Below are 27168 nucleotides of genomic sequence, written 5' to 3'. Positions count from 1 at the left end.
CAGAGGGGGCAGAGAAAGTGTTGCCTTGGGCTGCTCCTGTGCTGCTGAGCTGGGCTGGGCTCCTGGGACACAGGGAGCTCATGGAAGCGGCAGCGCTGCAGAGAGACAGCTCTGCCCAGGAGCAGCTCCTCTGCACACGCAGCAGGGCTGAGGGCTCTGCCTGTAGCACCGAGGGCAGAGGAGAGAGGAAACAAGAATTAAAAGGTCTACATTTGGAAGATACTGAGAGCTCACTGGAAGCAAAATCTGCACAGCTCTTGAAAGGTAAGTCTGTGGCTGCAGAGCTCTGCAGATGGGGTTGCCAGAGTGGTCACGTGAAGCTGGTGCATCCCATGGCTGATAGGATATGGCAGGACAGCTTTCACAGTTTCTGCAGTGTGGAGAAGAACATGCTTGAGAGCAGGATGTTTCTGAGGGGGCTTTTTAAGAGGAAGGTCAAAGTAAGGGCTGCGTTACCGGGAAGGCACTTTCTGGAGTCTGTGCTTTCAGTTTGCTGCTGTGACAAGTTGGCAGGTTGCATGGTGATGCAGTTGTCAGGTTTGTCCAGGGGACTGTGACTCCTGGAACATTGCACTGGGAGAGCTGTAGCTCAGCAAAGAAGCTATCAAGTGCTTTCACCCACCTCAGCATACAAACATCATCTTTGTGGTGTCCTCGGGGTTATCTGAGATGTTCTGTAGGACTTCTGAACACTGACATGCCCTTGTGCAGTGTCCTGTTCCCAAGATTTGTCTGCAGGGCAGAGCCGAGCACACAGTGGGTAGGATGGGGTCTGTGAGCCCTGACAGAAGGGAGACCTGGGGACAAAGAAGCAGCTCTTGGCAGGGACAGCTTCAGGCGGCAGAAACATGGGCAGGGAAGAACAGGGAGCTGCTATCAGAAATGCCCTTGGAGGGGGCTTCGGGCAGCTCCCTGCCATCCCTGTGGTTCAGACGCCTTCTCTGGAGCAACCCCTGGTCACCTCTCCCACCCAGCAGAGCCTCTGCCATCAAGACCACAGGGTCCATGCCGTGAGTCACCAGCAGCCAAACCCTCAGCAAAAGAGACTGTCCTGCATGTCTGTCTGTCCTCCCCTGCCCTTGCCTCCCTTGGCAGAAGCAATGTGCTATTTCTCTTTTTTCTCCACCTGCCCACACTGCTGCAGCTGTTTGGAGGCTCTCTGGGGATGGGGCTTCCAGCTGAATCTCAGACACTCACCTTGTGGGTCCTCCCATGTGGATGTGTCCATGGAAGTAAAGTGACCAGGCCACCTCCTTTCCTGTGGGGCTCTGGACCCCACAGGGTTCATGAGTGGGGAAAAAGCTGATTCTCACTCCAGGCACCCCATGTGCTGGACATCTAAAGGGACACAGCTCTCCATTGTAGTTGTTGCAACACCAGGGAACACAGTGCAGAAGCTGTGGAGACACTAAGGCCACAGAAATATCACTGTATGGCTGCATTTGGGAAACTGGAATGAGGTCTCAGTGTCCTTGGATGGAAAGGGAGTCTGGAGACAGGTTGAGGACATTGGAGATCTGCACTTGGAAACTGGGCTCCTCTGCTCTCAGCAGGGTGCAGTTTCTTCTAAGAGGAACATCCAGAGGTGACTGTCCTCTGTACTCCAGCTCAAAGAGCTGCCAGAACAGGGCAGTTGGACCAGGACTGATGGACAGACCAGACCTTCTCACTCTGCACTAAGAGACAGTCCCATTTCCTTGCAAGTCCCACAAGGTTTCTCTATGAGAACAGCAGAAATGCCAAAGGTTTCTGCCTTAAAAGCATTACTCATGGGTGGTGGGGAAATGAGAACAGAAGACACAATAAAAAATCCTCACAGCTCTGATCTGCAGTCAGGTGAGGTGGGAGTGACAATGCTGAAAACCACTTTGACATCAAAAGTGATTTAATTTGAGATCGGCACATGTTCCTATGTGCCTTTTGTTGTAGGGCAGGACTGAGTCTTGCAGAGCCCACAGCAGAGCCCCTGCTCCCTGGGGCACCCTCAGCCAGCATCCATCAAAGGACAAGGACCTGCCAGAAGCCTTCCTGAAATTGGAGAGTGAGTTGGGGAATGGGAGCTCTGTGAGAAATAGCACAGGTTTTGTTCAGACAAATTGTACCCTGATCTGTCACTCTCTTTTCCTCTATGAACAGGTCCCCATGCCCAGACGCAGATGTCCAACAGCAGCTCCATCACCCAGTTCCTCCTCCTGGCATTCACAGACACACGGGAGCTGCAGCTCTTGCACTTCTGGCTCTTCCTGGGCATCTGCCTGGCTGCCCTCCTGGGAAATGGCCTCATCATCACCACCATAGCCTGTGACCAGCACCTCCACACCCCCATGTACTTCTTCCTCCTCAACCTCTCCCTCATCGACCTGGGCTGCATCTCCACCACTGTTCCCAAATCCATGGTCAATTCTTTGTGGGACACCAGGGCCATTTCATATACAGGATGTGCTGCCCAGGTCTTTCTCTTTGTCTTTTTCATTTCAGCAGAGTTTTATCTTCTCGTGATCATGGCCTACGACCGCTACGTTGCCATCTGCAAACCCCTGCACTACGGGACCCTCCTGGGCAGCAGAGCTTGTGTCCACATGGCAGCAGCTGCCTGGGCCAGTGGATTTCTCCATGCTCTGCTGCACACGGCCAGTACATTTTCACTATCGCTCTGCTATGGCAACGTTGTGGACCAGTTCTTCTGTGAAAGCCTCCAGATCCTCAAGCTCTCCTGCTCGCATTCCTACCTTAGTGAGTTTGGGGTTATTGTGATTAGTCTCTTAGCAGTATTTGTGTGTTTTGTTCTCATCATGCTGTCCTATGTGCAGATCTTCAGGGCTGTGTTGAGGATCCCCTCTGAGCAGGGACGGCACAAAGCCTTTTCCACCTGCCTCCCTCACCTGACGGTGGTCTCCCTGTTTGTCACCACTGCCATGTTTGCCTACCTGAAACCCCCCTCCATCTCTTCCCCACCCATGGACATGTCAGTGTCAGTTCTGTACTCAGTGGTTCCTCCAGCCATGAACCCCCTCATCTACAGCATGAGGAACCAGGAATTCAAGGATGCCCTGAGGAAACTTGCAGATGGATGCTTTTCAAAAGCAATAAACTGTCTGTCTTCTGCACATCACTCATGATATACCTCATGACAGGCCCAGCTTCTCTTTTGTATATTTTGTATCTCTTGATTTTTTTTCCTGTTTGTTTGTTTTTTTATTTTTTTTTTTTTTTTTTTTTTTGTCACTGCAGGGAGGTCTGTTTGATTTTGGTTTTTTTTAGCTGTGATAATATTACCCACAAAGAAATGTCATTTTTCATCCCACTTCTAGTTCCCCATTGACCTTTATAGTTTGAATTGTGTAAACAACAGTCCGTGCTCTCTGTGTATTTAAACAAAATAAAGGACTCTGCACTGAATTGTTTCTCAGGCATCTTTCTTCTGAGACCTTTGTGAAGCTGAGTTCAAAGTGCCTGTGTGCAGAGGTGAAGGGAAAAAGATCCCAGCACAGCAGTTCTGCCATGGAGCACCAGCCTTGTTCTTTCCTAAGTTCTCTCCTTCCACTTCCCCACTGACCTTCTCAACCCTTGTGTGGGTACAAGTCACCTCTGAGCTCCCTCCATGGCCACCTCAGATCTCGTGTGGGAGGCGGTCACAGTGACAGTGACCAACGTCAGCTGGGTCTGTCTCTCAACCTGACCGATGTGTCCCTGCAGAGCCACCACAGCCTGGGCACCACAGCTCACTCACTCCACAGTGCAAAAGCCCCAGCTTGGGGGCTGTGGGGAGTGTAGGAACAGGGTGCAGGAGCATCTGGCCAGGCCAGTGCAGGTGTGCTCTCCTTGGGGAAAGGCTCTGTGGGGAGATGGGATGTCCCAGGAGAAGAGCAGGGCAGCCTGTGTGTGTAAGAGAGACATGGAAATAATATGTCATGCTGCCAGGTGCCAGCTTGGGGCGGTTGTCTCTTGCAACCACCATTTTGATCGTTGTCCTCTCACCACAGCTGAGAGTTTCTTCTTCCTTCCATCAAAGGACACTGAATGACTAGGTCAGAAGTCCAGGTTTGTGCTGAGACAAGATATGAGCATGCACATCTTGTGTTGGGCGAGACAAACCCAAAGGAGCACAAATGTCATCGGCTGTTTCTGTGGGTGCCATGGAGGCCCATAGGACAGTGTATTGAGGTCACTTTATGTTGAGAGTAACTTCCCCAACAAACTACCTCAAGGCAGAACTGGGATGTGTTTTCTTGAAGTGAGGTCCCTGTGTCTTCCCTGGAGACCTGCTACAGCTCCACCACCCAGCCCCACTTCCTGGCCACCTTTATGACTGATGATAGCAGATGTGGGTCATGATGTGAGTAGGAGTTAGGCTGGATGGTTAATCCTAGATGACGCCACTGGTGTGGAGTCCTCCTGGCAGCCAGTCACTGTTGGAATCCCTCTGTGACCAGCACTTGAATGAACACTGTTGAACATCTTCATTATCTCCCTGCATGATGAGATGGAGCTCACCTTTAGCTCCTTTGTGTATAATGGCAAACTAGAGGTAGCCCTTGAGCTACCCCATCTAATTCACCCTGCCTCGCACAAGAGAGGCAGACAAGATGACAGACGTGTAATTTCCAACCTGAGTTATTCTATGATGAAAGAAATCTTTGCCTTGGAGAGCTCTTAGAAAACAGAATAGGGAGAGGAAGGAGAAAAGATAATGAGGCAGTAGGGAGAGAAAATACTGCACTCTAAATACAGAAGAAAATGTATTTTGCTAAGTGGCTGCCTAAAATTATTCACATAGATCAAAAGAGTGTAATCAGCTTCCTGGTTCATGATCTTGATACTGTTAATAAAACAAAAACAAAACCAAAAAAACACTATTAAAAAAATCATTGAAGTTCTTTAAAAAAACTAGCCATGATGAAAACTTTTTCAGTGATTTCACTGAGTTCTTTTTTGCAGAGGTTTCAACTTTTTCCTACTCCTAACAGCTACCACTGAATGATAGCTCTCACCTCTAAAGGAATCCACTACTCTAACCCTTATCCTCAAACCTACCTCTAAACCAAAGTGCAAACACATAACCTTTTACCCTTACCCTACCACTCATACTAATTCTTAGTCCTTACCCCTAGCATGAAAATGTTGGCCTTAAGCCAAGCTGTGACCCCAGCCCTAAAAAACCTCTAACACTCAAAGTCAGACTATACCCTAAATACTAACAAGACACCCTCAGCAGAGTTCCAAACCTTCCTGCTAAGCCCTTACCTAATCCCTAATCCTGGTAGACAAAATCTAGTCCAGAAACCCCTGCCTCAAAACCTCCCAAAGCCCTCCTTCCCATGTTTTAACCCCTCAACTTCAGTCCCTTTCCTAACCTGGATTTAGGTTGGTTGGCACCTTGGGTGCAGGACAGGGATCATGAGATCCCAGAGCAGTCTCATGATGTAGGAAAAGGAATGTGAGGTGGCCTGTACCTGATCATCTCCTGACCACAAGGAGGAGATGGGTGATAATGCTGTGCTGAGCTCAACCATACCTTAGGGAACTCCTACTCCAGCAGGCAGCATAGGACTGTGAACGTGACTGTCAGTTCTGTCTCGAGTTGAACGGCATGTGGCTTGGAAGATCCTCGTGAGGTTACGTTTGCCTGATTAGCTGGTGCAGCTCGTCTTGCAGATCTCATCTCTAGAAGGGCTATCCCATTTCACTCCTCTTATCACTTTTGGTGTTTTCTTACAAGGAAAAAAATTCAAGTTGTTCACATGTGAATTTGTGTTTGCAGTTTTGGAGAGAGATAAAAAAACTTCTTCTCAGTGAGGGTGACAGAGCACTGGAACAGGCTGCCCAGGGGGGTTGTGGAGTCTCCTTCTCTGCAGACATTCAGAACCCGCCTGGACACCTTCCTGTGTAACCTCATCTGGGTGTTCCTGCTCCAGCAGGGGGATTGGACTGGATGAGCTTTCGAGGTCTCTTCCAATCCCTGACATTCTGTGGTTCTGTGATAATAACAGCCTTTCCATACCTTCTTGGACACCAGCAAGATATCATCACTGGCTTGAGTTTGGCTTCCTTTGTATTCTCATTAGACCTTTCTTAGCTTTCAACCATGAGGATTCCTTCCTTGGTCAACTATTCTATTGATCTAATACGTCCTTCTATTATCTGGAGTGCCTTGTAATTCCTGATATTCTGATGTTGTCAGGGGCACTACAAATCTGGTAGGCCATCTGTACACACACATTAACAGCTGTCCAAAGAGAGGTTCATTCCAGAGGAACCTGGAGAAACTCTGGGATTTGTCAATAAAAGCCTCATGAAATTTTAGAAGGAGAAGTTGCCGGTCCTTTACTGGGGGCAGAATAACCCCACACATGAGGGCAGGCCAGGTCCTGAACAGCTCAGGAGTGATTCTGAGCAGAAGTGGCTGGGCATTACGAGGGATGCCATACGAGCCAGTGGTGCATGCTCACCATGAGTAAGGCCAAGGGCATGTGGGGCTGCGTTAGGAAGAGTGTGACTAAGCAAACAAGGGAATTATCATCCCCCTTGAATCAGTGCTGCGGTGTCCACATCTGGGCTAGTGTGTCTGGATGTGGGACTCCCTGTTCTGGAGGAATGGAGAGGAACTAGAGAAACTTCAGAGATCTACCAGGATGGGGTTTAGGGCCTTTGAGAGAGTCTGAGAAACCTGGGCTTCTTGAGCCTGGTGAAGTGGAAGCTCCGGGCACTACAGCAGTAACCTGCAACTGCTTGAAGGGTGGTTTCAGAGATAATGGAGCTTTTCTTGGTAGTAGGAAGAGAAGGAAACACCCACAAAGACCAGTTCCAAAGGTTCAGATTGGAGATGAGGAAAAAGACATCTCAGTCCAAGGGCAGTGCTGTGGTACAAGAGGTCACCCAGAGGGAGTCTGGATCAGCCCATGGCTTTGTGCTTCAGGGAAAGATCAATGAGGGAGGAGAGACATCAGTGACGTTATAGAAATACTGAGGTGGGAGTGAGGTTGGAAAGCAAGATGGATGTCAACAGCCTGAAAGGACAAAGGTGCCTAAAGGGGACAGTATAAGCAAACCTGAAGTAGAGATTGCCAAGGGCTCTGGTGAGGCTGAAAGGCCACATGGGACCAAGGTCTTTGTCCCCCTGGCTATGGCAGTTTTAGCTGTCTCTGAGACCTACCAGGATAAACCTTATTTTGAGACTCTGGACTTTGTTTCCTCCTTGCCCCTTCCTGGGGAAGCTGGAAAAGGTGCAAGTACAGTTTTCCTGCACTTGGCATTGCTCAAACTCACATCCCACTGCCCCAGGAAGAGCTTCGAGCCACACACGAGGGACAGGACCTGCCTTCCCAGGGCCTGGGGTCAGAGTTTGGCCTTTCTGCTTCATAAAGCAATCCCAGGGTTTTCTCAGCACCTGAGCTGCCTGCACATTACTTTTGCTTACCTGCAATCACACCCTTCAGTTATCTTCTCTAATGAGTCCATGGAGAGGCTTTGTGAATAATGACCCTCAGTGGGGTCAATCAGTGTTTCAAGGTACTTTGAGTTGTGTTTCTGACTTCCACCTCTTGAGTGATTTATTCAGTCTCCTCTCAGTATCTGAGGCTGATGGACTCAGGGCCAAATACACCATGGGTCTCATTCAGATACAGAAAGTACTAATGACCTATTTGCCTTCCCATATTTTTCTTCAAGTTTTCAAGACATTTCAAAACACTACAACTAATTAGAGCTGTTTCATAATGAAGCTAAGGAGGAAGATTTCAAAATGCACCTAGCAAAAATGTTTCTTGATTTTGAAGGGTGTTTTATATTATTTTTCAGTTCAGAGGAGAAGTGATAGTAGCGTTCTCTGATTGATATTGATCCAGAATGTCTCCTCAGTAGGTTTGGACAGGTAGGAAAAGCAGTCCCTTGATATCCAACACGGTATGGACAAGCCTCCTCCTCACGTGCCCAACCTTACCCTTTCTCCCACTCGTCCTTGAGACTTGTATCACTTTTCTTAACATCAGATTTCTCAACACTTCTCTGCAACTGGATGTTACAGCTCCTTTGCACCATCTCCCACCTGTTCTTCATAGAGAACTGGCTGCACAAAGACACAGAAGGATTTTTCTTAATTGCAAACAAAGAAAAGTGAAGCACAATTAAGTTTCATAAATAATAAAACACACTTCTCCACCATAAGTTAAGTAAAAGCTGCCTCTAATTAGGTCATCTTTCAACAAGGAATAGTCTTATGAGAAATGTTTTAGGGAGGCAGATAAAAATATAGAGACAAACATAATTAAAGAGTCGGCTAAGGAAACAATTAGACAACTGAAAAACAAGTAAACTTTTAACTACCTGAAATTCAAAGAAGCAGCTTGCAAGCTGAGCAGAATTTGAATTAGGAAGAGAAGGAGAAAACTGGAGAACAATGGCAAGAGCCTTTGTCTAGATTGTCTGCATCTAAAAGATGACTTCAGGAATGGTCATTATATCAAGACTTATATGATGTATCTGCCATATAACAGGCAGAATAGTGGCAAGGAAGTTGCAGTACATCAACACATCTTCGGAATATCACTTCGGAAAGGTCACAGAATTGGTAGAAGTCTCTTGCGAGCAAGAACCAACCAGCATTGCACCCATCTTTGAAAGAGGCCAAAAGTGCCATCCAGGGAACCACATACTGTACAAGGGTCAGGAGTGACCTGTCCAATGAGTCCTCTTGGGTGACATTTCTGGGCACCTAAAAGAGAAAAATGTGTCCGAAAGCCATCAGCATGGACTTAGCAAGGATAATTAATGCCTCACAAACTTGATTGCCTTCATGATGAAGTAACTGCATTTCTGCGTGGGGGGAGAACAGTGGATGTCATTCACCTCAGCTTCAGCAAGCCTCTTGGCATGGTCTCCCTCAACATTCTTGTACCCGAGGTAGGCCATTACAGTCAAATGGGTTGACAAACAGATGGGTAAAAACACAGTTGGGTGATCAGGCTGACAGAGCAGTGGTGAAGGGGTCTCATGCCCAACCTGGAGACCACTGTGGGACATTCTGGGGCCTTGTGGCACAGCACAGGGGACTCTGCTGAGACCTGGGCAGTTTAGCACATATATCTATGACCTTGAGGAGGCAACTCTTTCTCCACAAAGGCACCGAAGAATCGGAGCGGGTTTCCCAGATAAGTTGTGCTCTCTGTCCTTGGATGTTTTCCAGCCCCCACATGGTAAAGCCTTGAGCAATGTGGTCTCACTCCACAGCTAACTTTGCTGTGAGAAGGAGGTCAGACCTGAGACCTCCTGAACTCCCATTCAGGAAAGTGGAAACCTGAATGATGTTGTGGTGTCTTCCCCTACAGGTCTTTCCTCGATGATAGTAGGGAATGTTCTCAGGTTCCCCATGACCACGGAAGTCAGCCAGATGTTAGTATAGTCAGACCAGCTGGAGCTTGCTTGTCCTTTTGTCATGCTCGGCAATAAAAGCCATGAGAAGAGGCGAGCAGCGACATTTATTATTTAGGCATTTGCCTTCTGAAGCAACAGCTACGTGTACTGACACCCAGCTTCCCAGGAAAGGGATGGACATCACCTGCTGATGGCAAGAATCTTTTCAGTTTCCTTTGCTTCCACAGGTGGCCTTTGTCTTGAACAATGAGTTTTTCTTCCTGCTGTACTCTCAAGCAGGGGAGTGATTGAGTGGCTTGGTAGAAAACAAAACGTGGCACCCAGATTAAGCCACCACATGCATTTTTTGTGCCTAATGTGGGGCATGAGACAAGGGCAGTTTTGTATTAAGGGTGCTACAGTTATAGAAGCTATTTGATGGAAAATGTCTGTGCAGGTAACTGAGTTTTCTGTCTGTGCCACTTTCCTCTTGATTTTGCTGAGCTTGGAAACATGTTGATACAAAGTCTATGCTCTTTGCCTTGACATTGATGTCCTTATCGTGTTGGGGTAGGTATTCTGTCTTGTGGAGAGAATAAGGGGATTGGACTAGATGATCTTTTGAGGTCCCTTCCAATCTCTGACATTCTGCGATTCTGTGAAGTGTAAATCATGCATGACTGGTCATGATGCCTTCTGTGATGGAGTGACTGATTCAGCAGACAAGGGCAGAGCAATGAATGTCAACTCTCAGGTCATCTGTAAGACATTTTATATGGTCCCTCACGTATAAATTGGTGGGATATTGGTGTCATGGATAGATGGAAAAGTAATTGGCTGGATGGCTGTGTTCAAAGAGTTATAGTCAATAGCCCAGTGTTCAAATGAAAACCAGTGGCCAGTTTCTAACCTATCAACCTTTGAAGCATATGTCACATCACAAACATCAGCACAATCCAGGGGCCAGTTCCTGTCATTTCGCATACTCATCCACCTATGAAACCAACAGCAGCAGCACAAAACAGAGGATTTCTTCTGACCTGTCACCTACTTGGGATAATGTGATATCACAAGCACCTGCTCCTCCACCAAAACCTTCTCAGGCACTTAAGATTTCAAAAGCTCCTGTCCTATCACATGCTCATCCACCTATGACAGCACAAGCAACGTCACTCCAGTCTTCAAAAGTGGAAAGAAGGATGATCCAGGAAAAACCTTGACTTGATGGGAAGAGTTCAGAGAAGGGTAGTGAAGCTCATGAAGAGAACAAAAGTATGATGAGGAACAGCTGATGGAAGTGGGGCTGTTTAGCCTGGAGAAAAGGAGGCTGAGGGGAGACCTTATTGCTGTCTACAACTGCCTGAAAGGAGGTTGTAGCATGGAGGGTGTGGTCTCTTCTCCCAAATAGCGAGTGATAGGATGAGAGGAAATGGACTCAAACTGCACCAAGGAAGGTTCAGATTGGATATTGGGAACCATTTCTTAACTGAAAGGTTTGTTGGGCATTGGAACAGGCTGTCCAGGGCAGTGGTGGAGTCACCATCCCTGGAGGGGTTTAAAAAGTGTATACACAAGGCTCTTAGGGACATGATTTAGTGCTAACTTTAGGTTATGATTGGACTAAATGACTTTAATAGTCTCTTCCAACCAAAATTATTCTATTCTATTCTATTCTATTCTATTCTATTCTATTCTATTCTATTCTATTCTATTCTATTCTATTCTATTCTATTCTATTCTATTCTATTCTATTCTATTCTATTCTATTCTATTCTGGTCTGGTCTGGTCTAGTCTGGTCTGGTCTAGTCTGGTCTAGTCCATTTTAGGATCTGGTGAACTGAGGAGTGACCCTGAGGAGAAGGGCCTTGGCCCTACAGGGATACCACCCAAGCCAGTGTGTGCTCATCATGAACAAGGCAGCTGCATAGGGGGCTGCATTAGGAGAAGCATGGACCACCCAGACAACTGGAGTGCTCATCCCATTCAGTTCATCGCTGGTGTGACCCCACACACATGGATGTGTGCCAGTGCGCAGTTTCCCAGTTTGGAGAAGCAGGGAGGAACTGGAGACTGTAGGTTTTGGCCAAGGTAGGGTTTGAGGCCTAGTGCACATAGTGTGGGATGCTGAGGGACCTGGGCTGCTGTCGTCATTTAACCCAAGATAGCAATACAACCACAACAGCTGTTCACTCACTCCCAACCCTGTCCCAGCCCTGAAATAGGGGCGAGAATTGAAAGGGAAGGGAGAAACTTGGATTGAAATAAACACAGCTAAATGAAATAACAAAATACTAATACACTACTACTAAATAGATATGAAATAGAAATACAATATAAAATAGGAGATACTCCATGCAGTTCCTCATGAACTCTGTGCACTCCGAGCAGCCAGTCCCAGGAAACAGCACCTGGTCCCCAAGCTGATCCTGGAGAGGTAAAAGGGGAAAAAGGCAGAAAGGTCCAGAGGCCTCTGCAAAACAGCAGGATAGCAAAAAGCCAAATTAATACAAGTCCCAAACAGAACTCCCCTGAACAGGTCTCCAAGAGCAAAGAGAACACAAGAGAACAACTGGAAGATCCCGATTCTCCTTAAATGTGAAGCATGGTCCTAATGGGATGAACACTTATTGATCCGTCTGGATCTCAGTCAAGCTCTGCCCCATCTATGCCCCTCTTCCTCAATGCTTCGCACCTGTTGACAGAGCACTCAGAATATCCTTGGCTCTCAGACCAGAGCAATTAAAAACATTAACTCTATCCCAGGATGTTATCTTCTTGTTCTCAAACTAAGCCCAAAATATGACCATGACAGCTATGGAAAAGAAAGATTTCTAAATGCATGAAGAAAACTCATTTTCAGTCAAACCAGCACAACTGCTTTGGCCCAGCAGTGTCAGGGAGGTTGCAGCAGTATAGGAGTAGCCTGAGAGTGCTTGATGGGTCATTTCAGAGATGGTGAAGGTTTTCTTCAAAGTGGGAAACAGCATGTAAAAGAAATAATGGCACGAAGTGCAGCTGGGGGGGTCAAGGCTGGACATGAGCAGAAAGGAATGTGACTGGAAGGGCAGTGCTGTGGTGGAGCAGGTCAGCAGAGGGAGTCTGCATCAGCCCAAGGCTTTGTGCTTCAAGGAACAGGTGGGGAGGATGGAGAGATCTCAGCAAAGGAAGAGGGTGGGGTAGCAGGGTGGATGTCTGCAGCCTGCAGAGAAAGAGGTGCAGGTGATGCCACATCATAGGACAGGCTGTTGTGGAGATGATAAAGGGAAGTAAAAAGGCTGAAAAACCCAACAAACATGGGCTCCTTCTCCCCTTAGCTATGGCTGTTGTCTGCACCTCTGATGCCTGTGAGGAGACACCTTGTCCTTATAGCACAGGGGTCTCATGGCCTCCTTGTCCCCAGCCAGGAACCTGGGAGATATCAGACCATAGTCCTGCCCTTGGCCTTGCACAGCCCCATATCACACTGTCCCAGGAAGAGCCCTGGGCAACATGGGAGAGACAGGATCTCTCTTTCCAGGGGCTGGGGGTAAGGGCTTGGCCCTTTGGTTAATGGGGTCAGGGCTTTGCCCTTTGATTAATGAAAAACATCCAGGTTACTCAGTATCAGATGCACTTTTACCGTACTTTTCCCAACATGTCATGACTGCCTCCAGTTTTCTGCTCTAACTGGACACTGGGCACAGTTTCTCAGTAGTGTCCCTCAGTGGGACCCGTTAACATTACAAGAAACTTTTGAGTTTGAATCTGACTTTGACTTCTTGAGAGGTTTCTTCAACTGCCTCCAGGGTCTGATGGTAACAGACTCAGCACCAAACCCACCAGAGGGGTCATTAAAATGCCTTGGTCTGCTCCTGTGCTGCTGAGCTGGGCTCCCTGGGACACAGGGAGCTCATGGAAGTGGCAGCACTGCAGAGAGACAGCTCTGCCCAGCAACAGCTCCTCCGCAAACACAGCAGGGCTGAGGGCTCTGCCTACAGCATCGAGGGGGACAGGAGCAAGGCAGCAAGAGAGCTTAAAGGTGGTCAGGATTGGCAGGATGACTGAGAGCTCACTGGAGAAGAAATCTTCACAGTCCTTGACATGGTAAGTCTTTGGGTGCAGGGCAGTGTAGGTGTGGTTCCTGGAGGCATCTCCTAATGCTGCCACAGTCAAAGCTTGTGAGATCTGTAAGGAGGGGCCTCTTGTCATGAAATTTGAATTGATATGAAGCCAGAGAGTGCAGGCAGGAGTGCTGTGGGGAAAAGCTGTGGTTGAAGGAGTGACCCCTGGCAGGGTGGGATTCTACTGTTGAGAGGGTGTTCAATGGGACATATGGATCAATGTCTCAATTCAGGAGGATGCAATGAAACTGTAAATCTGTTTCTCTTAGAGGTGAATAAACCTGAGAGTATCAGAAATCAACACACTGTGGCTTACAGACAGCATCAGGATCACTTTCCAGCCTCATCAGGGTTGGTCTGATGTTCCCATCAGAACCAGCCACACAGAGCTGCCCCTGGGCAGTTCCAGCTGCTGGGTCTGCAGGGCAGAGCTGAGCACACAGTGGGTGGGATGGGGTCTGTGACACTGACAGGAGGAGACCTGGGGACAGAGACACAGCTGCAGGCAGGGACAGCTCCAGGTAGCAGAGCAGGACGTGTTCAGGAGCTCTTTTGGTCCTTCTCTGCAGATGTCTGCTGGGTGTTGTTTGCTGGGCAATGATCTGACTGTCCCTTTAGCACATCCCATCTTCAGCAGCCCTGATCTGCTCTGCCTGTCCTGCTGGGTTTGCGAGCTGCCCCCAGAAAGGCCCAGCTTTGCTGTAGGACCCCAGGGGTGCTGAGCCTTTCCTTGGGGGTCAGCACTCTCCTCTCAGAGACCTTTGCTTCTCTCTGTTATGGGTCATGTCCTACTCTCTCCATCACATCTCCACCTCTGGGCTGAGACAGAGAAGAGGTTGCAGATCTGCCCTTTCAAACAGTACTGGTCTCCTCCCATATGGGTTCAGTTGTTTGATTTTTTAAAAGAGTAATTTGTGTGTGAAGTTATCTTCAATGAAACACAAGTGAAAACACAGGGCAGATGAGTAAGACTGATGGACATTCCTGCTGTCTTGAAGCTGCACTGAACCACAGAAAGCTGAGGACTTTTGCATCTCTTCTCACATTTTCAGTCACAAAAAGTAAGGATTTCTACCCCAAAATTCCCCCCTCACCAGATCTAGTGTTGGAAAATGCAAAGCACAGATAAAATCTTTATAAAACCATGCTAAGTGTCTCCTCCTCAGCCGACAGTCTGGAGGTTCATTAATACAGATTTTGAAATTTTCCATTAAACCTGGATTATATCTGACATTCCTTGTGAACATTGGATCTGTCACAAAGCAGCTTCAATGTCCCCACTGCAGCAGAAAACAGCTGGCTGCTTGGCAGCACACGGGCAGAGGTCCTGCTCCCCACAGCACGCTTAGTCAGCACAGACCAGAGAAAGGAAATGCATTTCAGTTGAGGGTGATTTCTATGAAAAATGGACTGGCTTTCTTCAGATGAGTCTGCCCTCATTTTACATTACCATTTCCTTTTTAGAACAGTACCTCCATGTCCAGAAACAGCAAATGTCCAACAGCAGCTCCATCACCCAGTTCCTCCTCCTGGCGTTCACAGACACACGGGAGCTGCAGCTCTTGCACTTCTGGCTCTTCCTGGGCATCTACCTGGGTGCCCTCCTGGGCAACGGCCTCATCATCACCACCATAGCCTGTGACCAGCACCTCCACACCCCCATGTACTTCTTCCTCCTCAACCTCTCCCTCCTTGACCTGGGCTGTATCTCCACCTCTGTCCCCAAGTCCATAGCCAATTCATTGGGGGACACAAGAATCATCTCCTACACAGGATGTGCTGTTCAAGTCTTTCTGTTTGTATTTTTCATTTCAGCAGAGTATTTTCTCCTCACAGTCATGGCCTATGACCGCTATGTTGCCATTTGCAAACCTCTGCACTACGGGACCCTCCTGGGCAGCAGAGCTTGTGTCCACATGGCAGCAGCTGCCTGGGCCAGTGGGTTTCTCTATGCTGTGCTACACACAGCCAATACATTTTCACTACCGCTCTGCCAAGGCAATGCCCTGGACCAATTCTTCTGTGAAATCCCTCAGATCCTAAAGCTTGCCTGCTCAGACACCTACCTCAGGGAAGCTGGACTTCTTGTTGTTAGTCTGTTCATATCATTTGGCTGTTTTGTTTTCCTTGCGCTGTCCTATGTGCAGATCTTCAGGGCTGTGCTGAGGATCCCCTCTGAGCAGGGTCGGCACAAAGCGTTTTCCACATGCCTCCCCCACCTGACGGTGGTCTCCGTGTTTATCACCACTGCCATGTTTGCCTACTTGAAGCCTCCCGCCATGTCCTCCACATCCCTGGACCTGGTGGTGACATTTCTGTATGCACTGCTGCCTCCCGCCATAAACCCTCTCATCTACAGCATGAGGAACCAGGAGCTGAATGATGCAGTGTGGAAAATGGTAACTAAATATTTTATGAAGAAATAAACTGCCCTTCACCTTCTGCATAAGACTTATGATGTAACTCATTGGAGGCTCAGCCTGTCTTTTTTATTGTTGTTCGTGGTGTTTTTTAAATTGTCATAACGTTGTCATCACTTCTCTAACTCACTGTTTTGCTGTTCTGATTGAGTGGCTGTATAAATGAGAAGCCCTGTTCTCTGTGTGTTGAAACAAAATAAAGAGCCTTACAGCAACTGTTTTTTTCCTGAGGTCCTTCCTCCAAGACCTTTTTGGAACTATAGGGACAGTTGCTGTGTACATGGGTGGAAAGGAAAAAAGTGCTGGCATGGCAGTACTGCAAGGAAGCACCAGCATTTGTTCTTGCAGAGCTGTTCTCCTTCCACTTTCCCACTCTCGTTCTGATCCCCTGTGTTGGTGTAAGGTCTGAGTGCTCTGACAGCTTGGTCACCATCCTGCTGTGACCCAGGGGGCTACCATTAACAATGGCTGCTGTATGGACTTCGCCTGCTGCCTCAGCCAAACTAGCCTCCGCCTCCTAAAAGGGATTGTTATATGGGTCTCTCTGACCCGGGGACAATAATTGGTGTCCAGAAGATGGATTCTCACCTGCTACCTCAATCACACCTGTCCCCCACCTCCTCCCTGAAACAAAGGCCAATGAAGAAGAACATGACCAGAAGCTCGCCAAGGGTCCTGAGGTCACCCAATGGACCAGAAAGAGACTCCCTGAATGCAAGGCCACGCAGGTGCAGATGGGTCCTGGCAATCAGAGTGGGGATTTTTTGGGCCTGCGCAGTTAAGCCTCCATAGCAAAACAAAGGTGGGATTGGCCTCAAACAATGGGAGCGAGGGGGGTGAAGAAGCATAAAAGATGAGTCCTAAATGGACACTGTTAAGATCTTTCCACCAGAGGATCTCGAATCAGGGTGCAAGTCTGACAGGACTCTATGGGACCAGAGACCAGAGGGATGCCTTTGGAACTCGTCTGGTGGTAATCAAATCCTCATTTTCACCTTTTTCTTTTCTTTCCCTTTTTCCTTTATCCTTTACTCTCTCTCTATTGTGTGCCGCTTTACAGGCAAAATTATAAAGTAACACTGTTTGATTGAATTATAATCCCTTGGCATTTTGGTTGCCTCAGTTTTGCACTTCAAGATCAAGGTAAATGAACCATCATGTGTCCATCACTGAATGGACCATGACAGTCCTTCAGCCACTCCCCATCAGACTTCTACTCCAGATGCCTCACCAGCCCTGTCGCCCTCCTCTGTACTCTCTCTGGTACCTCAATATTTTTCCTATACTGAGGGGCCCAAGACTGAAAACAGGATTTCAGGTGGTGCCTCACCAGCACTCAGTACAAGGGGACGGTCACTTACCTGCTCCTGCTAGTCACACTATTCTTGATAGAATCATAGAATTGTTTTGATTGGAAGAGACACTCATGATCATCAAGTCCAACTATAACCTAAAGCTAGCACTAAACCATGTCCCTAACAACCTCGTCTAAATGCCTTTTAAACACCTCCAGGGATGGTGACTCCACCACTGCCCTGGGCAGCCTGTTCCAACGCCTGACAACCCTTTCCATGAAGAATTTTTTCCTAATATCCAATCTAAACCTCCCCTGATGCAAGTTGAGGTCATTTCCTCTTGTCCTATCCCTTGCTACTTGGGAGGAGAGGCCAACATCGTCCAAACTACAACCTCCTTTCAGGTAGATGTTGTCACATCCCGCCCTCAGGTATGAGTTGGGGGGAGAAGTCACTCAGGTTCGTGGTTCCCCCCCTGAGTTGGAAAACAATACACACAGTACTTAAGGTCCACAAACACAAGACTTTTATTTTGCAACTTGGCCCAAATGGTATATGATTTGGTGGCAGAAGGATTTACATTTTTGTAGGTTCAATTTGTAAATATTAAAAGTTTGCAGCATATGCAGGGCTGTAAATCTTATGTTACTATGCTACATATAAAAAGGAAAGCGAAAAGGTAGAAGAATGGGAAAGAGAGAAAAGAGAAAGGAAGATTTCACCATCCTTTATGTGTTATGGAGTTCGCAGTCTCGGTTCCAGCAATGTGTGGTGTCCTCTGGTGTCTTGTTCAGTTCATGTGGTGAGACTGGTGGGCAGAGTGGTCCTCAGGATGGGGGCGGGGGGTATCGCCAATGCTTGCAGAAGGTGGGCCTTTATAGCCCTCTGGGTTGCCCGCTTGCGTAACTTTTGGTCATTTGTGGAGGTGTTACTATGAAAGAGAGAAAAGTCTGGGGGATAAGGGTGTCCTGGTTTTGTTAAAAAACGAATTTCTCTTTTAGTGAATTTTGCCTGTCAGCTAAAGCTTCATATTAGCTGCATTTTCCTGGAGAACCAGACACATGTTTTGGTAAACATAGCAAAGGAATGTGAAGTTATTGATAAAGACAGATTCACATCTTGCAAGAGGGGCAACGAGAAACTGGTGACCAAGAAACTGACCAACTGTGTATAACATTCCATTCATGTGGATACTTCATATAAAAGTGGGAGATCACGAGGATCTCATCCCTTTTTCCTTCTTTTTCCCTTTTGCTTATGGCCGACATTAAGAGAGGGTCTTGCGAGTCATCCCTGCGAACTGAGGCCAAGTGACAGACTGAATCCAGCTCTGGTTGGCTGCAGAGTCCAGTCCAGGACTTCGGGTGCCAGCTCTGCAGTTGCTGAGACTTTCAAGATTGGTTTTGTATATTTTGTATTATTTTCTCTATTCTTATTAGTAGCATTAGTAAAAAAAATTTCCATCTCTCTTCTCTCTGTCCTTCTTTCCCTCCCGATCACCTTCCATGACATCAGTCATGGGCATTGGACTTCATCTGGCCTCATCACCTCTAGCATGGCTGATTCTGTCAGGTGCTGGGTACCTCTCTCCATGGTAATCCAGTTGCCTGGGATATATATTGATACAGGGAATTGACAATTAACTAATTAACACTTAAAAAAATAACACTTGACACTTAGAGAGCTAACCCTTTAACCCACATCACTATTGCATAGCCTTGCTTAACTCTGTGTAACTTATTGTACGAGGAACAGGACTTCACTGACGCCTTGCAAAGATAATAATCCTTGGGTGCATCCTTGGTTCATCCTTGGGTGAACTAGATAACGGGAACTTGGGCACAGGACAGGACATACACCAGTTTTAACCAACTCAGCAGTCTGAGACCTAACCAACTCATCACACAGACCAAAGGTGACCGTGTGCAGAGAAAGAGGACCTGGGTTCACGGTCACTGCGCAGCTGCAACCAGGAGGAGCTGGAGGTGAGGACTCTGGAAATGGTCTCCTGGAACTCATTGTAATAAGAATCACCTTCTTGGGGACAGGTTATGAATATGTATAGGCATTCCTAAAACTTTCATGAATATGTAACACTTTACTGCATTTAACCAAGTTCACAGCTACTGTAATTTTACACATGCATTAGGTGAAATGATTCCCCGTGTGTCCGGCGTCGTAAATAAATGCATACCTTCTTTATAACCTCAAGGGTTGTAAGGTCATTCCACGCCTCAGTATAACATCTTCCCTGAAGGGACACCTTTCCTTTATACCTGACAGGAGTTGCCTCCAGAGGCTGAGGGCTTGTGCCACTTTTCCAGTTTCTTTGTCAATACCTCCTTCTCCAGAAAGGGATACCAGATACTTGGCTTCCTTAACCTCTAATTCCAAATTATTGGACCTGTTAACCTAGCATTGGAGCAAGCAAGTGGCATTGTGCTCACCTGGACAATGGCTAAAATATTTTTGCATACCTTGCAGATCATTCAGGGATAGTGATTGGGAAGTTACCATCTCAACTTCTTCTTCTTGTTCCTCCCCTTCTTGTGATGGCTCTGCTTTTTCGTCATCCTTTACTAAGCGAGCTGACTTTCGCTTCCAAGGTTTTTTCTTTTGTGTAGGGGCAACTGGTACCAGGATGGATTGGTCCTCTTGCAGTGCCTGTCACCTGGGGTTTGAAAAGCAGCATTGCTGGTCACAGAGGCTGAAGTAGCCACAGTGATTGTTGCATTGTCATCAGATCCAGAGACCTTCTCTTCCCCTTGGGGGTAGTGAAGAGTGTTGAACAGGGCTTGGTAGGCATGGTCCAGGCCCCAGCACATTGCAGTGATCTGTGTCTCCCTGGAATTGCCAGGGTGACAGCATGTTTCTTCCAAATATTCCACTGTTTTTAAATGTGCCATTCTGTATTTCCCGCATAAAAACCATCTCAGATGAAGAGGTGTAATTAATAATGTCTCCACAAGATGGTGTGTGAAGCACAGTAATGATTTCAGTACAAAACTCAACCACCAGATTAAGCTCAAGGTCAGTGTTTTAACAACCAATTTCCCAGGCAAAACATCGCTAATCATTGCAGAGTACAGGAAGCTGCAAAAGCCAACACCAATCTTTAACATATACCACAAAAAACAGGATCATAGTTCAGATAAAAAAAAAATATCAAGAACAGAAGAATCAATATTGTGACCCACAATTTTTAAGAGATATAAATCCCTTACTACACTGTAGTAAATCTGTTATTATGTCAAATACTTCAAGCGCCGTGTTGGGCAATACAAAGGACTGTTGTGGTTTATTCCCAGACAGCAAGTAAGACTGCCTGCCTCTCACTCATTCTACCTCCCTAAGCTGGGTAGAGGAGACAACGGGAAATGAAAAAAACCCCATGGATTGAGATAAGAACATTTTACTAGAACAGCAAAGGATGAGAAAATGATAATAATAACAACAAAAAAACCCCACAATAATAATAGAATATACAATACAAGCGATGCACAATGCAATTGCTTACTGCTTGTGACTCCAGTAACTTGTTCATTTCCAAGCAGCAGTATTCCCCCCCCGGTCAGTTCCATTTTATATACTGAGCATGAAAACATTCGGTAGGGAATACCCATTTGGCCAGCTTGGGTCAGCTGTCCTAGCTTTGGTCCCTCCCAAATTTTTTGCACCTGATAGAGCACAGGAAGATGAAAAGTCTTTGTGTACCTGGTAACAACCAAAACATCAGTGTATTATCCACATTCTTCTCACACCAAGTCCAAAATGCAGATACTAGAAAGAAAATTTACTCTATCTTAGCTGAAACCAGGAAAGTATCCACAAGTAAACAAGGTCTCTGTTTTCCCAGGGGAGGCCATGGGGATCTAGCAAGATCATGAAAAGGAGGCTGGAGAATGATTAATATCTACTTCAGTAAAAGCCCATGGATGGTTTAATGTGTGCACTGGAAAACATTTTGAATAATAAGAAAAGCTCTGAGCCCTTTCCACAACTTTAGGCCCCTGGGAAGAAGCTCAGTGACAGTGCAGCCCATCCGGTTGCATCTGCATCCCTCACAGAGCAGCACAGCCAGTGTGGAGTCACCTCATGGTCCTGCAGCCAACTGGCTTTACAGAGCATCACTGCCAGATTGGGCCCTGTGGGGAGCACAAAGAAGGACCAGGAGCACCAGGCCAGACCAGAGGAGGGATAGGGCGAGATCAGACAGGAGCTGACCTGGGCTGGAAATTGCCTTGGACAGAAAAATGCTGGTGTTGAGCTGCTCCAAGATAATACCCAGAGTTTAGGGTGCAGGGCCAGAAGTCCTTGCTGTCCTGGTGCTTTACCAGACCTTGGAAGTGGCTGGAGAAAGATTGGTTTCCATCACTTTCCATCTCTTAGTATGATGGTACCTCCTGAAGGTTGGCATGGAAAGGAAGTCTGGGACCCTGTGTCTTCACTGAAGAAATTAAGAAGCCACATCATTTTGATCTGGCACTTCAATCTGGTGCTCAGCAGATGTCCTTAAGACAACTTGTGTGTCACCCTTAACCCAAAAGTCACCCCCAGACAAGACTACTCAGCTGGGGCTAAGTTGGAGAACTAGGTTCCAGCTGTGACCACAGGAAGGGCAAGGCCTCTCCTGGGTCCTCTACAGGGCTGGCAACCTCCTGTGATCCCCACTAGAAAAGGCAGCAGGCAGAGGAGAACTTAGGAAACTGTAGACCATCCCTATGCTCATTGGAGGCCCTTAGGATGAGTCTCTCAGTCTCAATATCCAACCCTTCTTGTTGCTTCATGAACAGCCAGGAGAAACTGCCCCAGGACCCTCATTCCAGACCAAATCTCCTCCACCTCAGACAGACAGTGCTCTTCCCATTGTAACTGAGATGGTTCCAGGGACCCAAGAGACACCTGGTGGGGAGATGTTTGGTAGGCAGTGCCAGCCCAGTGGTCTCAGCAGCTCCTCTGCACTGAGAGCAGCTTTCCGTGGTTAGAAGAGGACTCACAGCTGCTCATGGGGTCAGGGGGTCTCTTGGGGGGCTGCAGCCACTGGCAGTGCCTGCTAGGAACTCCCAGACTGAGGGCTGAGATTTGATGCCCTTCACCACTCCTCATGGTACCTCCTGCTGGGCTTTGTGCTGCTGTTCACAAGCCTCTGAGCCTGGCCGTTGGGTCAGTTCTCAATGGTGCTAAATAGGAATATGGCCATGAGCACATTGGGTTGTACTGGGAGGAACATGGCCACCCAGACAAGGGTAGTTATTGTCCATCTTGACTCAGCACTGGTGTGGTCATATATGGAGTGGTGTTTCCCAGTGCGAGGCTCCTTGTTCTGGAGGAATGCAGATGACCTGTCATGTTGCCAGAGGAATTCTGCCAAGACAGAGTTAGGGTCATGTGTGGAGAGACTGAGAGACCACAGCTCCTTTAGCCTGGTGAAGTGGAGGCTGCATGAACATGCTGGTTTAACTAAAATATTCATACACTTAGAATATTCTCCTTCAATGTTAGCACGACCTTTTGTTTAGACTTACTATGAGGATAATGAGATAATGCTGATCCTTCCCTGGGAAAGAGTTGGTATGAAGGTGATGTAAGAAGTCACTGATATCTTGGCTGTTGTCAAAGAAACCAAGAACTTTTTCAGTGTCCAGCTGCAGTTGCAAATTGGTAAGAGGGGACACACGCAGGACACCACCTTGACTGACATCCATGTTGATCAATGAAATATTCCCCACCATTAGCATCATGCTCAGTATAAAACCGGAGCTGGCTTTTCTGGTTATTTACTACAACTAATTTGGATTTTTCAGCTTATTTAGTTAGTTCCATTCAGAAGTTCCATTCCATTGGAAGCTGGGTGTTAGTTCATCCTTTTGTCGTTTTGTCATTTTGCAGTTGGCACTTGGGCCCTTCTGCCTTTTGAATTTTTGCTTTTTCTTCCTGCAATTGTCTTTTTAAGACAAAGGTGTTCCCCTCTCTGGGACTGGCTGTTCAGTATAACTGGAGTTACATGATGGATTGCACTGTGTATAGTTTATTTGATTTTATATAAAAATTATAATAATAGTAGAATATTATTATAATTTTGTTGTCTTATAAAACTGTTTGTTTGTTGGTTTTTTTGTTGTTTTTTTTTTTTTTTAAACCCACGAGTTTCTCCCTTCCCTTTCAGTTCTCTTCCTTATACCACTTAGGGGGGATGGAGAGAGCATATGAGTATCTGTTGTGGTCTTAGTTGCTGGCTGGGGTTAAATCGTTACAGGAAAGAATAGTAGTAGCTCTAGAGAACTTCAAAATCGCTTTCCAAGATGAAGGCAGTTTTTTCAGTAGTGGGAAACGACATGAGAAAGGAAAAACATGAAAAACTGCAGCTTTGGAAGTCCAGAGTGGACCTCATGATAAAGCAGTGTCATTCTGAGTATAGTGCTATGGTTGTTCAGAGGGAGTTTGGATCAGCCCTTGGCTTTGTGTTTCAAGGAACAGCTGGTGAGGATGGAGCGACAGCAGCACAGGTGGGGACATACTGGGGGGAGAACAAGGTGGGGAAGCTCACTGGGTGTCTTCAGCCTGTGGGTAAACAGCCACAGGCCTGGGACAGTGTAGGACGGCCTGTGGTAGAGATGGCCAAGGGCACTGGCAAAGCTGAATGTCCCTGCTAAGGCCAAAGAGGAGACACATTGTTGTCACAGCCGTGGGGCCTCATGGCCTCCTTGCACCACCCCAGAGAGCCCAGGAAGTGTCACACCGTTGTCCTTTACTTGGCATCACATTCCCCACCCAGCCAGGAAGAGCCCTGAGAACACATGAGGGACAGGATCTCTCTTTGAAGGGGCAGGGGGTCAAGGCTTGACCATCCTCTTTCATTAAAGAAACCAAGGGTTTTCTCAGCATCAGAGCTGCCTGTGCTTTGCCTTTGCCTGATGCAATCACAGCCTCCAATTATCATCTCTAACGAGTCTTTGGGGAGACTTTGTCTGTAATGGCCTCAGTGGGGCCCATTAATGCTTCAAGGAACTTTGGACTGTGCTTCTGACTTGGGCTTCTTGAAAGATTTCTTCACTCTGTTCTTGGTTCATGGACTTGGCACCAAATACACCATGGGGCTCATTAAAAGACAGAAAGCCCTAACAAGTTATGTCTCTTTCCGTGATTTTCTTCAAGTCTTCAAGACTTGTACAACTAATTGAAGCTGTTTCCGTGGGATACTTGATGATGAAGATTTCAAAGATTTCATAAAAGAAGGGCATTTCCTTCAAGGGTATTTTCTATAATTTTTCATTTTATAGAAGTGATAGAAGGTTTCTACAATGGACATTGATCCAGAGGGTGTCCTGAAGATATATGGACTAGCAGAACAATCCCTTGAGATTGAACACTGTATAGACAACTTCAGTCCTCAGCCCCCGACCTGAGACTTGTGTCACTTTTCCTCACAACAGACTTCTTCACTGAGATCTGCAGCTGGATGGTGCAGCTCCTGTACACCAGCTCCCACCTGCTCTCCTTAGAGACCTGGCTGCACATAGGCACTGAAAGGTTTCTGTTCAATGACAACAAAGAAAACATAAACACTACACAATTTAATAAGCAGTGAAACACTTTCCTCAACTGTATGTCAAAGCTGGATCTAATGAGGTCCATTTTCCACAAGGGATTTCCATGCAAGAACTGTTTTAGACAAAGAGATAGGAAAGGATAGATATAAACACAATTAAAGTCTTAAGTAATGTCTTCACTAGACTTCTGAAAAAAGGAGTTTCTGACTCCTTGAAGCTCAAAGCAGAAATGAGACAGCAGAGAGGAATCTGAATGACTGAAGAGCAAGATGAGAAGGGAGACTGAGAGCACTGGGAAGGGCTTATGTCCAAACAGTCTGCTCAAGAGATGTCCTTACACATGCCTATTTAATCAGGAGAGGTGGAAACTCCTGAATGACAATAGAGATGAAAAAATAGAGTATTTGTCATTGAAGTACAGGGGAAGATCAATCTTTCTTCTCCTGCCATTAGTACAGCCTGGAATTTCCCATTCTGTCACGGTGGGAATACACTGCCAGCTCTTAAAAGTACTCAAATGATTGAGCTGATTAAAATGTGATGGTTTATTTTTTTAAATGTAAAACAAAAATAAAAAACTGTGCACTTTTTCAGGCAGACATCAGTGTTCTGACCATGATTAGGCAGTGTCACTTTTAGGTGCCTCAGTGTACCTGAGGTGTTGGTCTAAATTAGCATCTATCACAGAGGACCAGAGGGAGACCAGAGAACCTTGCAAGTCTCAAGTGGAGGCTGAACAGGGGTTCCTGGGGCATCTGTACTGGCACCAACTGTCTGTGTCCCTGTAGGTGAGGCCATTTGTGTCCTATTAAAAAAAAAAAAAAAAAAAAAAAAGAAATGCTGTTGACACCTTTCTTTGCTTTGCTTCTTTGTTTTCAGTTCTTCTCATTTTCATTTTCACTAATATGAACTGACATTTGAGAAGATTATAGGCACTAAAAACCTGTCATTTTGTGTCTTGCACAGAGCTCATGTACCCAAAACCTTCCCTGCCCAGGATTTCTCAGTCTTTGCCCAGAGAGAGTCGTACTGATCTATCAACCTCTCTTTATTGGTTTAGATGTTGGTTTAAAGTGTCACCTCCAGCAAAGGAGAATTCATGCCTCTTAAACATCTGCTCTGCTCCAGACAGAAACGGGGCCCAACATCATCACAGGACAAAAAGAGAACTGAGGTTAGAAGAGACCTCAGGAATTCTGCAGACCAGCCTGTGAGAAACAGAGCCAGACCAAGTTGTTCAAGGCTTGATTCAATTTGAGCTTGAAAACTCCCAAGAACAGAGACTGAAAACCCTCTCTGAGTTCCTGGCTGAGCTCATGGGGAAAAAGTTTTCCTTATATCATGGCTGAACCTCTCATCTTTCACCATTCACTCATGGTCTTTTGTCCTTCTACCGTGCACCGTGTACCCTGGCTCTGCATTCTCATTGGTACTGAGAGGCTGTGATGAGGTTCCCATAAACCTTCTGTTCTCTGGGCTGGACAAACTCAGCTCTCTCAGCCTCTCCTCACAAGGAAGCTGCTCCAGTCCCTGGCTGTTCTGAGAGCCCTTTGCTGGACCAACTCCAACTTGCCAATATCTTCCCTGAATTGGGATCTGAAATCTGGATGAAGTATTCCAGAGAATCCTTTCCCTCCATCTCCTGGCCATGCTCCTGGTCACACAGCCCAGGGTGCTCCTGGCCTCCCTTGCACCAGGGCACACGCTGCCTCCTGTCCAGCTCCCTGCCCGCCCAGGCCTTTCCCACAGGGCTGCTCCCAGCCAGGCAGCCCCGGCCTGTGCCACTGCCAGGGTGAGTCCCCTGCGGGGGCAGACACTGGTATTTGTCCTGCTGGGGTTTCCTAAGGTTCCTGCCAAAGATGTGTTTTCCTCCTCCTAGAAGCCCTTCACTGAGCACAGAGGCCTGGGAGGGTGTTTGAGTAAAGACTGTTGCACACAAGACATTGAGTCCCTCAGCACCAGCATCATTCTCTGCTGTTGTTAAATTCTCCTCCCCACTCAGAAGCAGCTCCACATTAACCTTGTTCAGCCTTGGTTTCTGATGCAGAAATTGGTTTTGCTCTTAATTTTTCTCAGAGCCACCAAATCAAAGTGAGATTTTCCTTTCCCAAAGTCATCCCCACACAGCAAAGGCAATGTACATAAACTCCTTATCTATACCTGTCCTTGCTGTCACCCCTGGTAGCTGCTTTGTGGTCCCTATCTGCACCTTGTGCTGTGACAGCCCAGCCCTGCTGCCCCACAGATGGTCCCACAGCCCCTCAGTGCAGGCTCAGCACAGGACAGGGTGCATTCGTGGTGAGGAATGGTCTCTGGACGTGATGCCCACAGCAGTCCTTGGTGCATTGTCACCCCGTGGCCTTCCTGTTGTGCAGCCTCTCCAAGCTCCTGGAGAGGCCGTGTCACCTGTGGGGTCACAGGCAGCCCTGCTCCAGGGTCCACCAGGGTCTGGGC

The 27168-nt window shown here is 47.1% G+C and overlaps 2 protein-coding genes across 2 annotated transcripts; both read left to right on the top strand.

Moving 5' to 3' along the window:
- The first annotated feature begins 2156 nt into the window (after positions 1-2156).
- On the top strand, positions 2157-3119 carry LOC136110663 (olfactory receptor 14A16-like). Its single transcript, XM_065854239.1, has one exon. It carries the CDS (start codon positions 2157-2159, stop codon positions 3117-3119), a length of 963 nt encoding a protein of 320 aa, XP_065710311.1.
- An 11823-nt stretch (positions 3120-14942) lies between these two features.
- LOC136110840 (olfactory receptor 14C36-like) lies at positions 14943-15875 on the top strand. The gene has a single exon (XM_065854510.1). The coding sequence runs from the start codon at positions 14943-14945 to the stop codon at positions 15873-15875; it is 933 nt and encodes a 310-aa protein (XP_065710582.1).
- Positions 15876-27168: the final 11293 nt, after the last annotated feature.

Source organism: Patagioenas fasciata, chromosome 21 (genome assembly GCF_037038585.1).
Source record: "Patagioenas fasciata isolate bPatFas1 chromosome 21, bPatFas1.hap1, whole genome shotgun sequence".
In the NCBI taxonomy this organism is placed as follows: Eukaryota; Metazoa; Chordata; class Aves; order Columbiformes; family Columbidae; genus Patagioenas; species Patagioenas fasciata.
The sequence above is the reverse complement of the archived record's forward strand: the minus strand, read 5'-3'. Positions and strand labels throughout refer to the sequence as shown.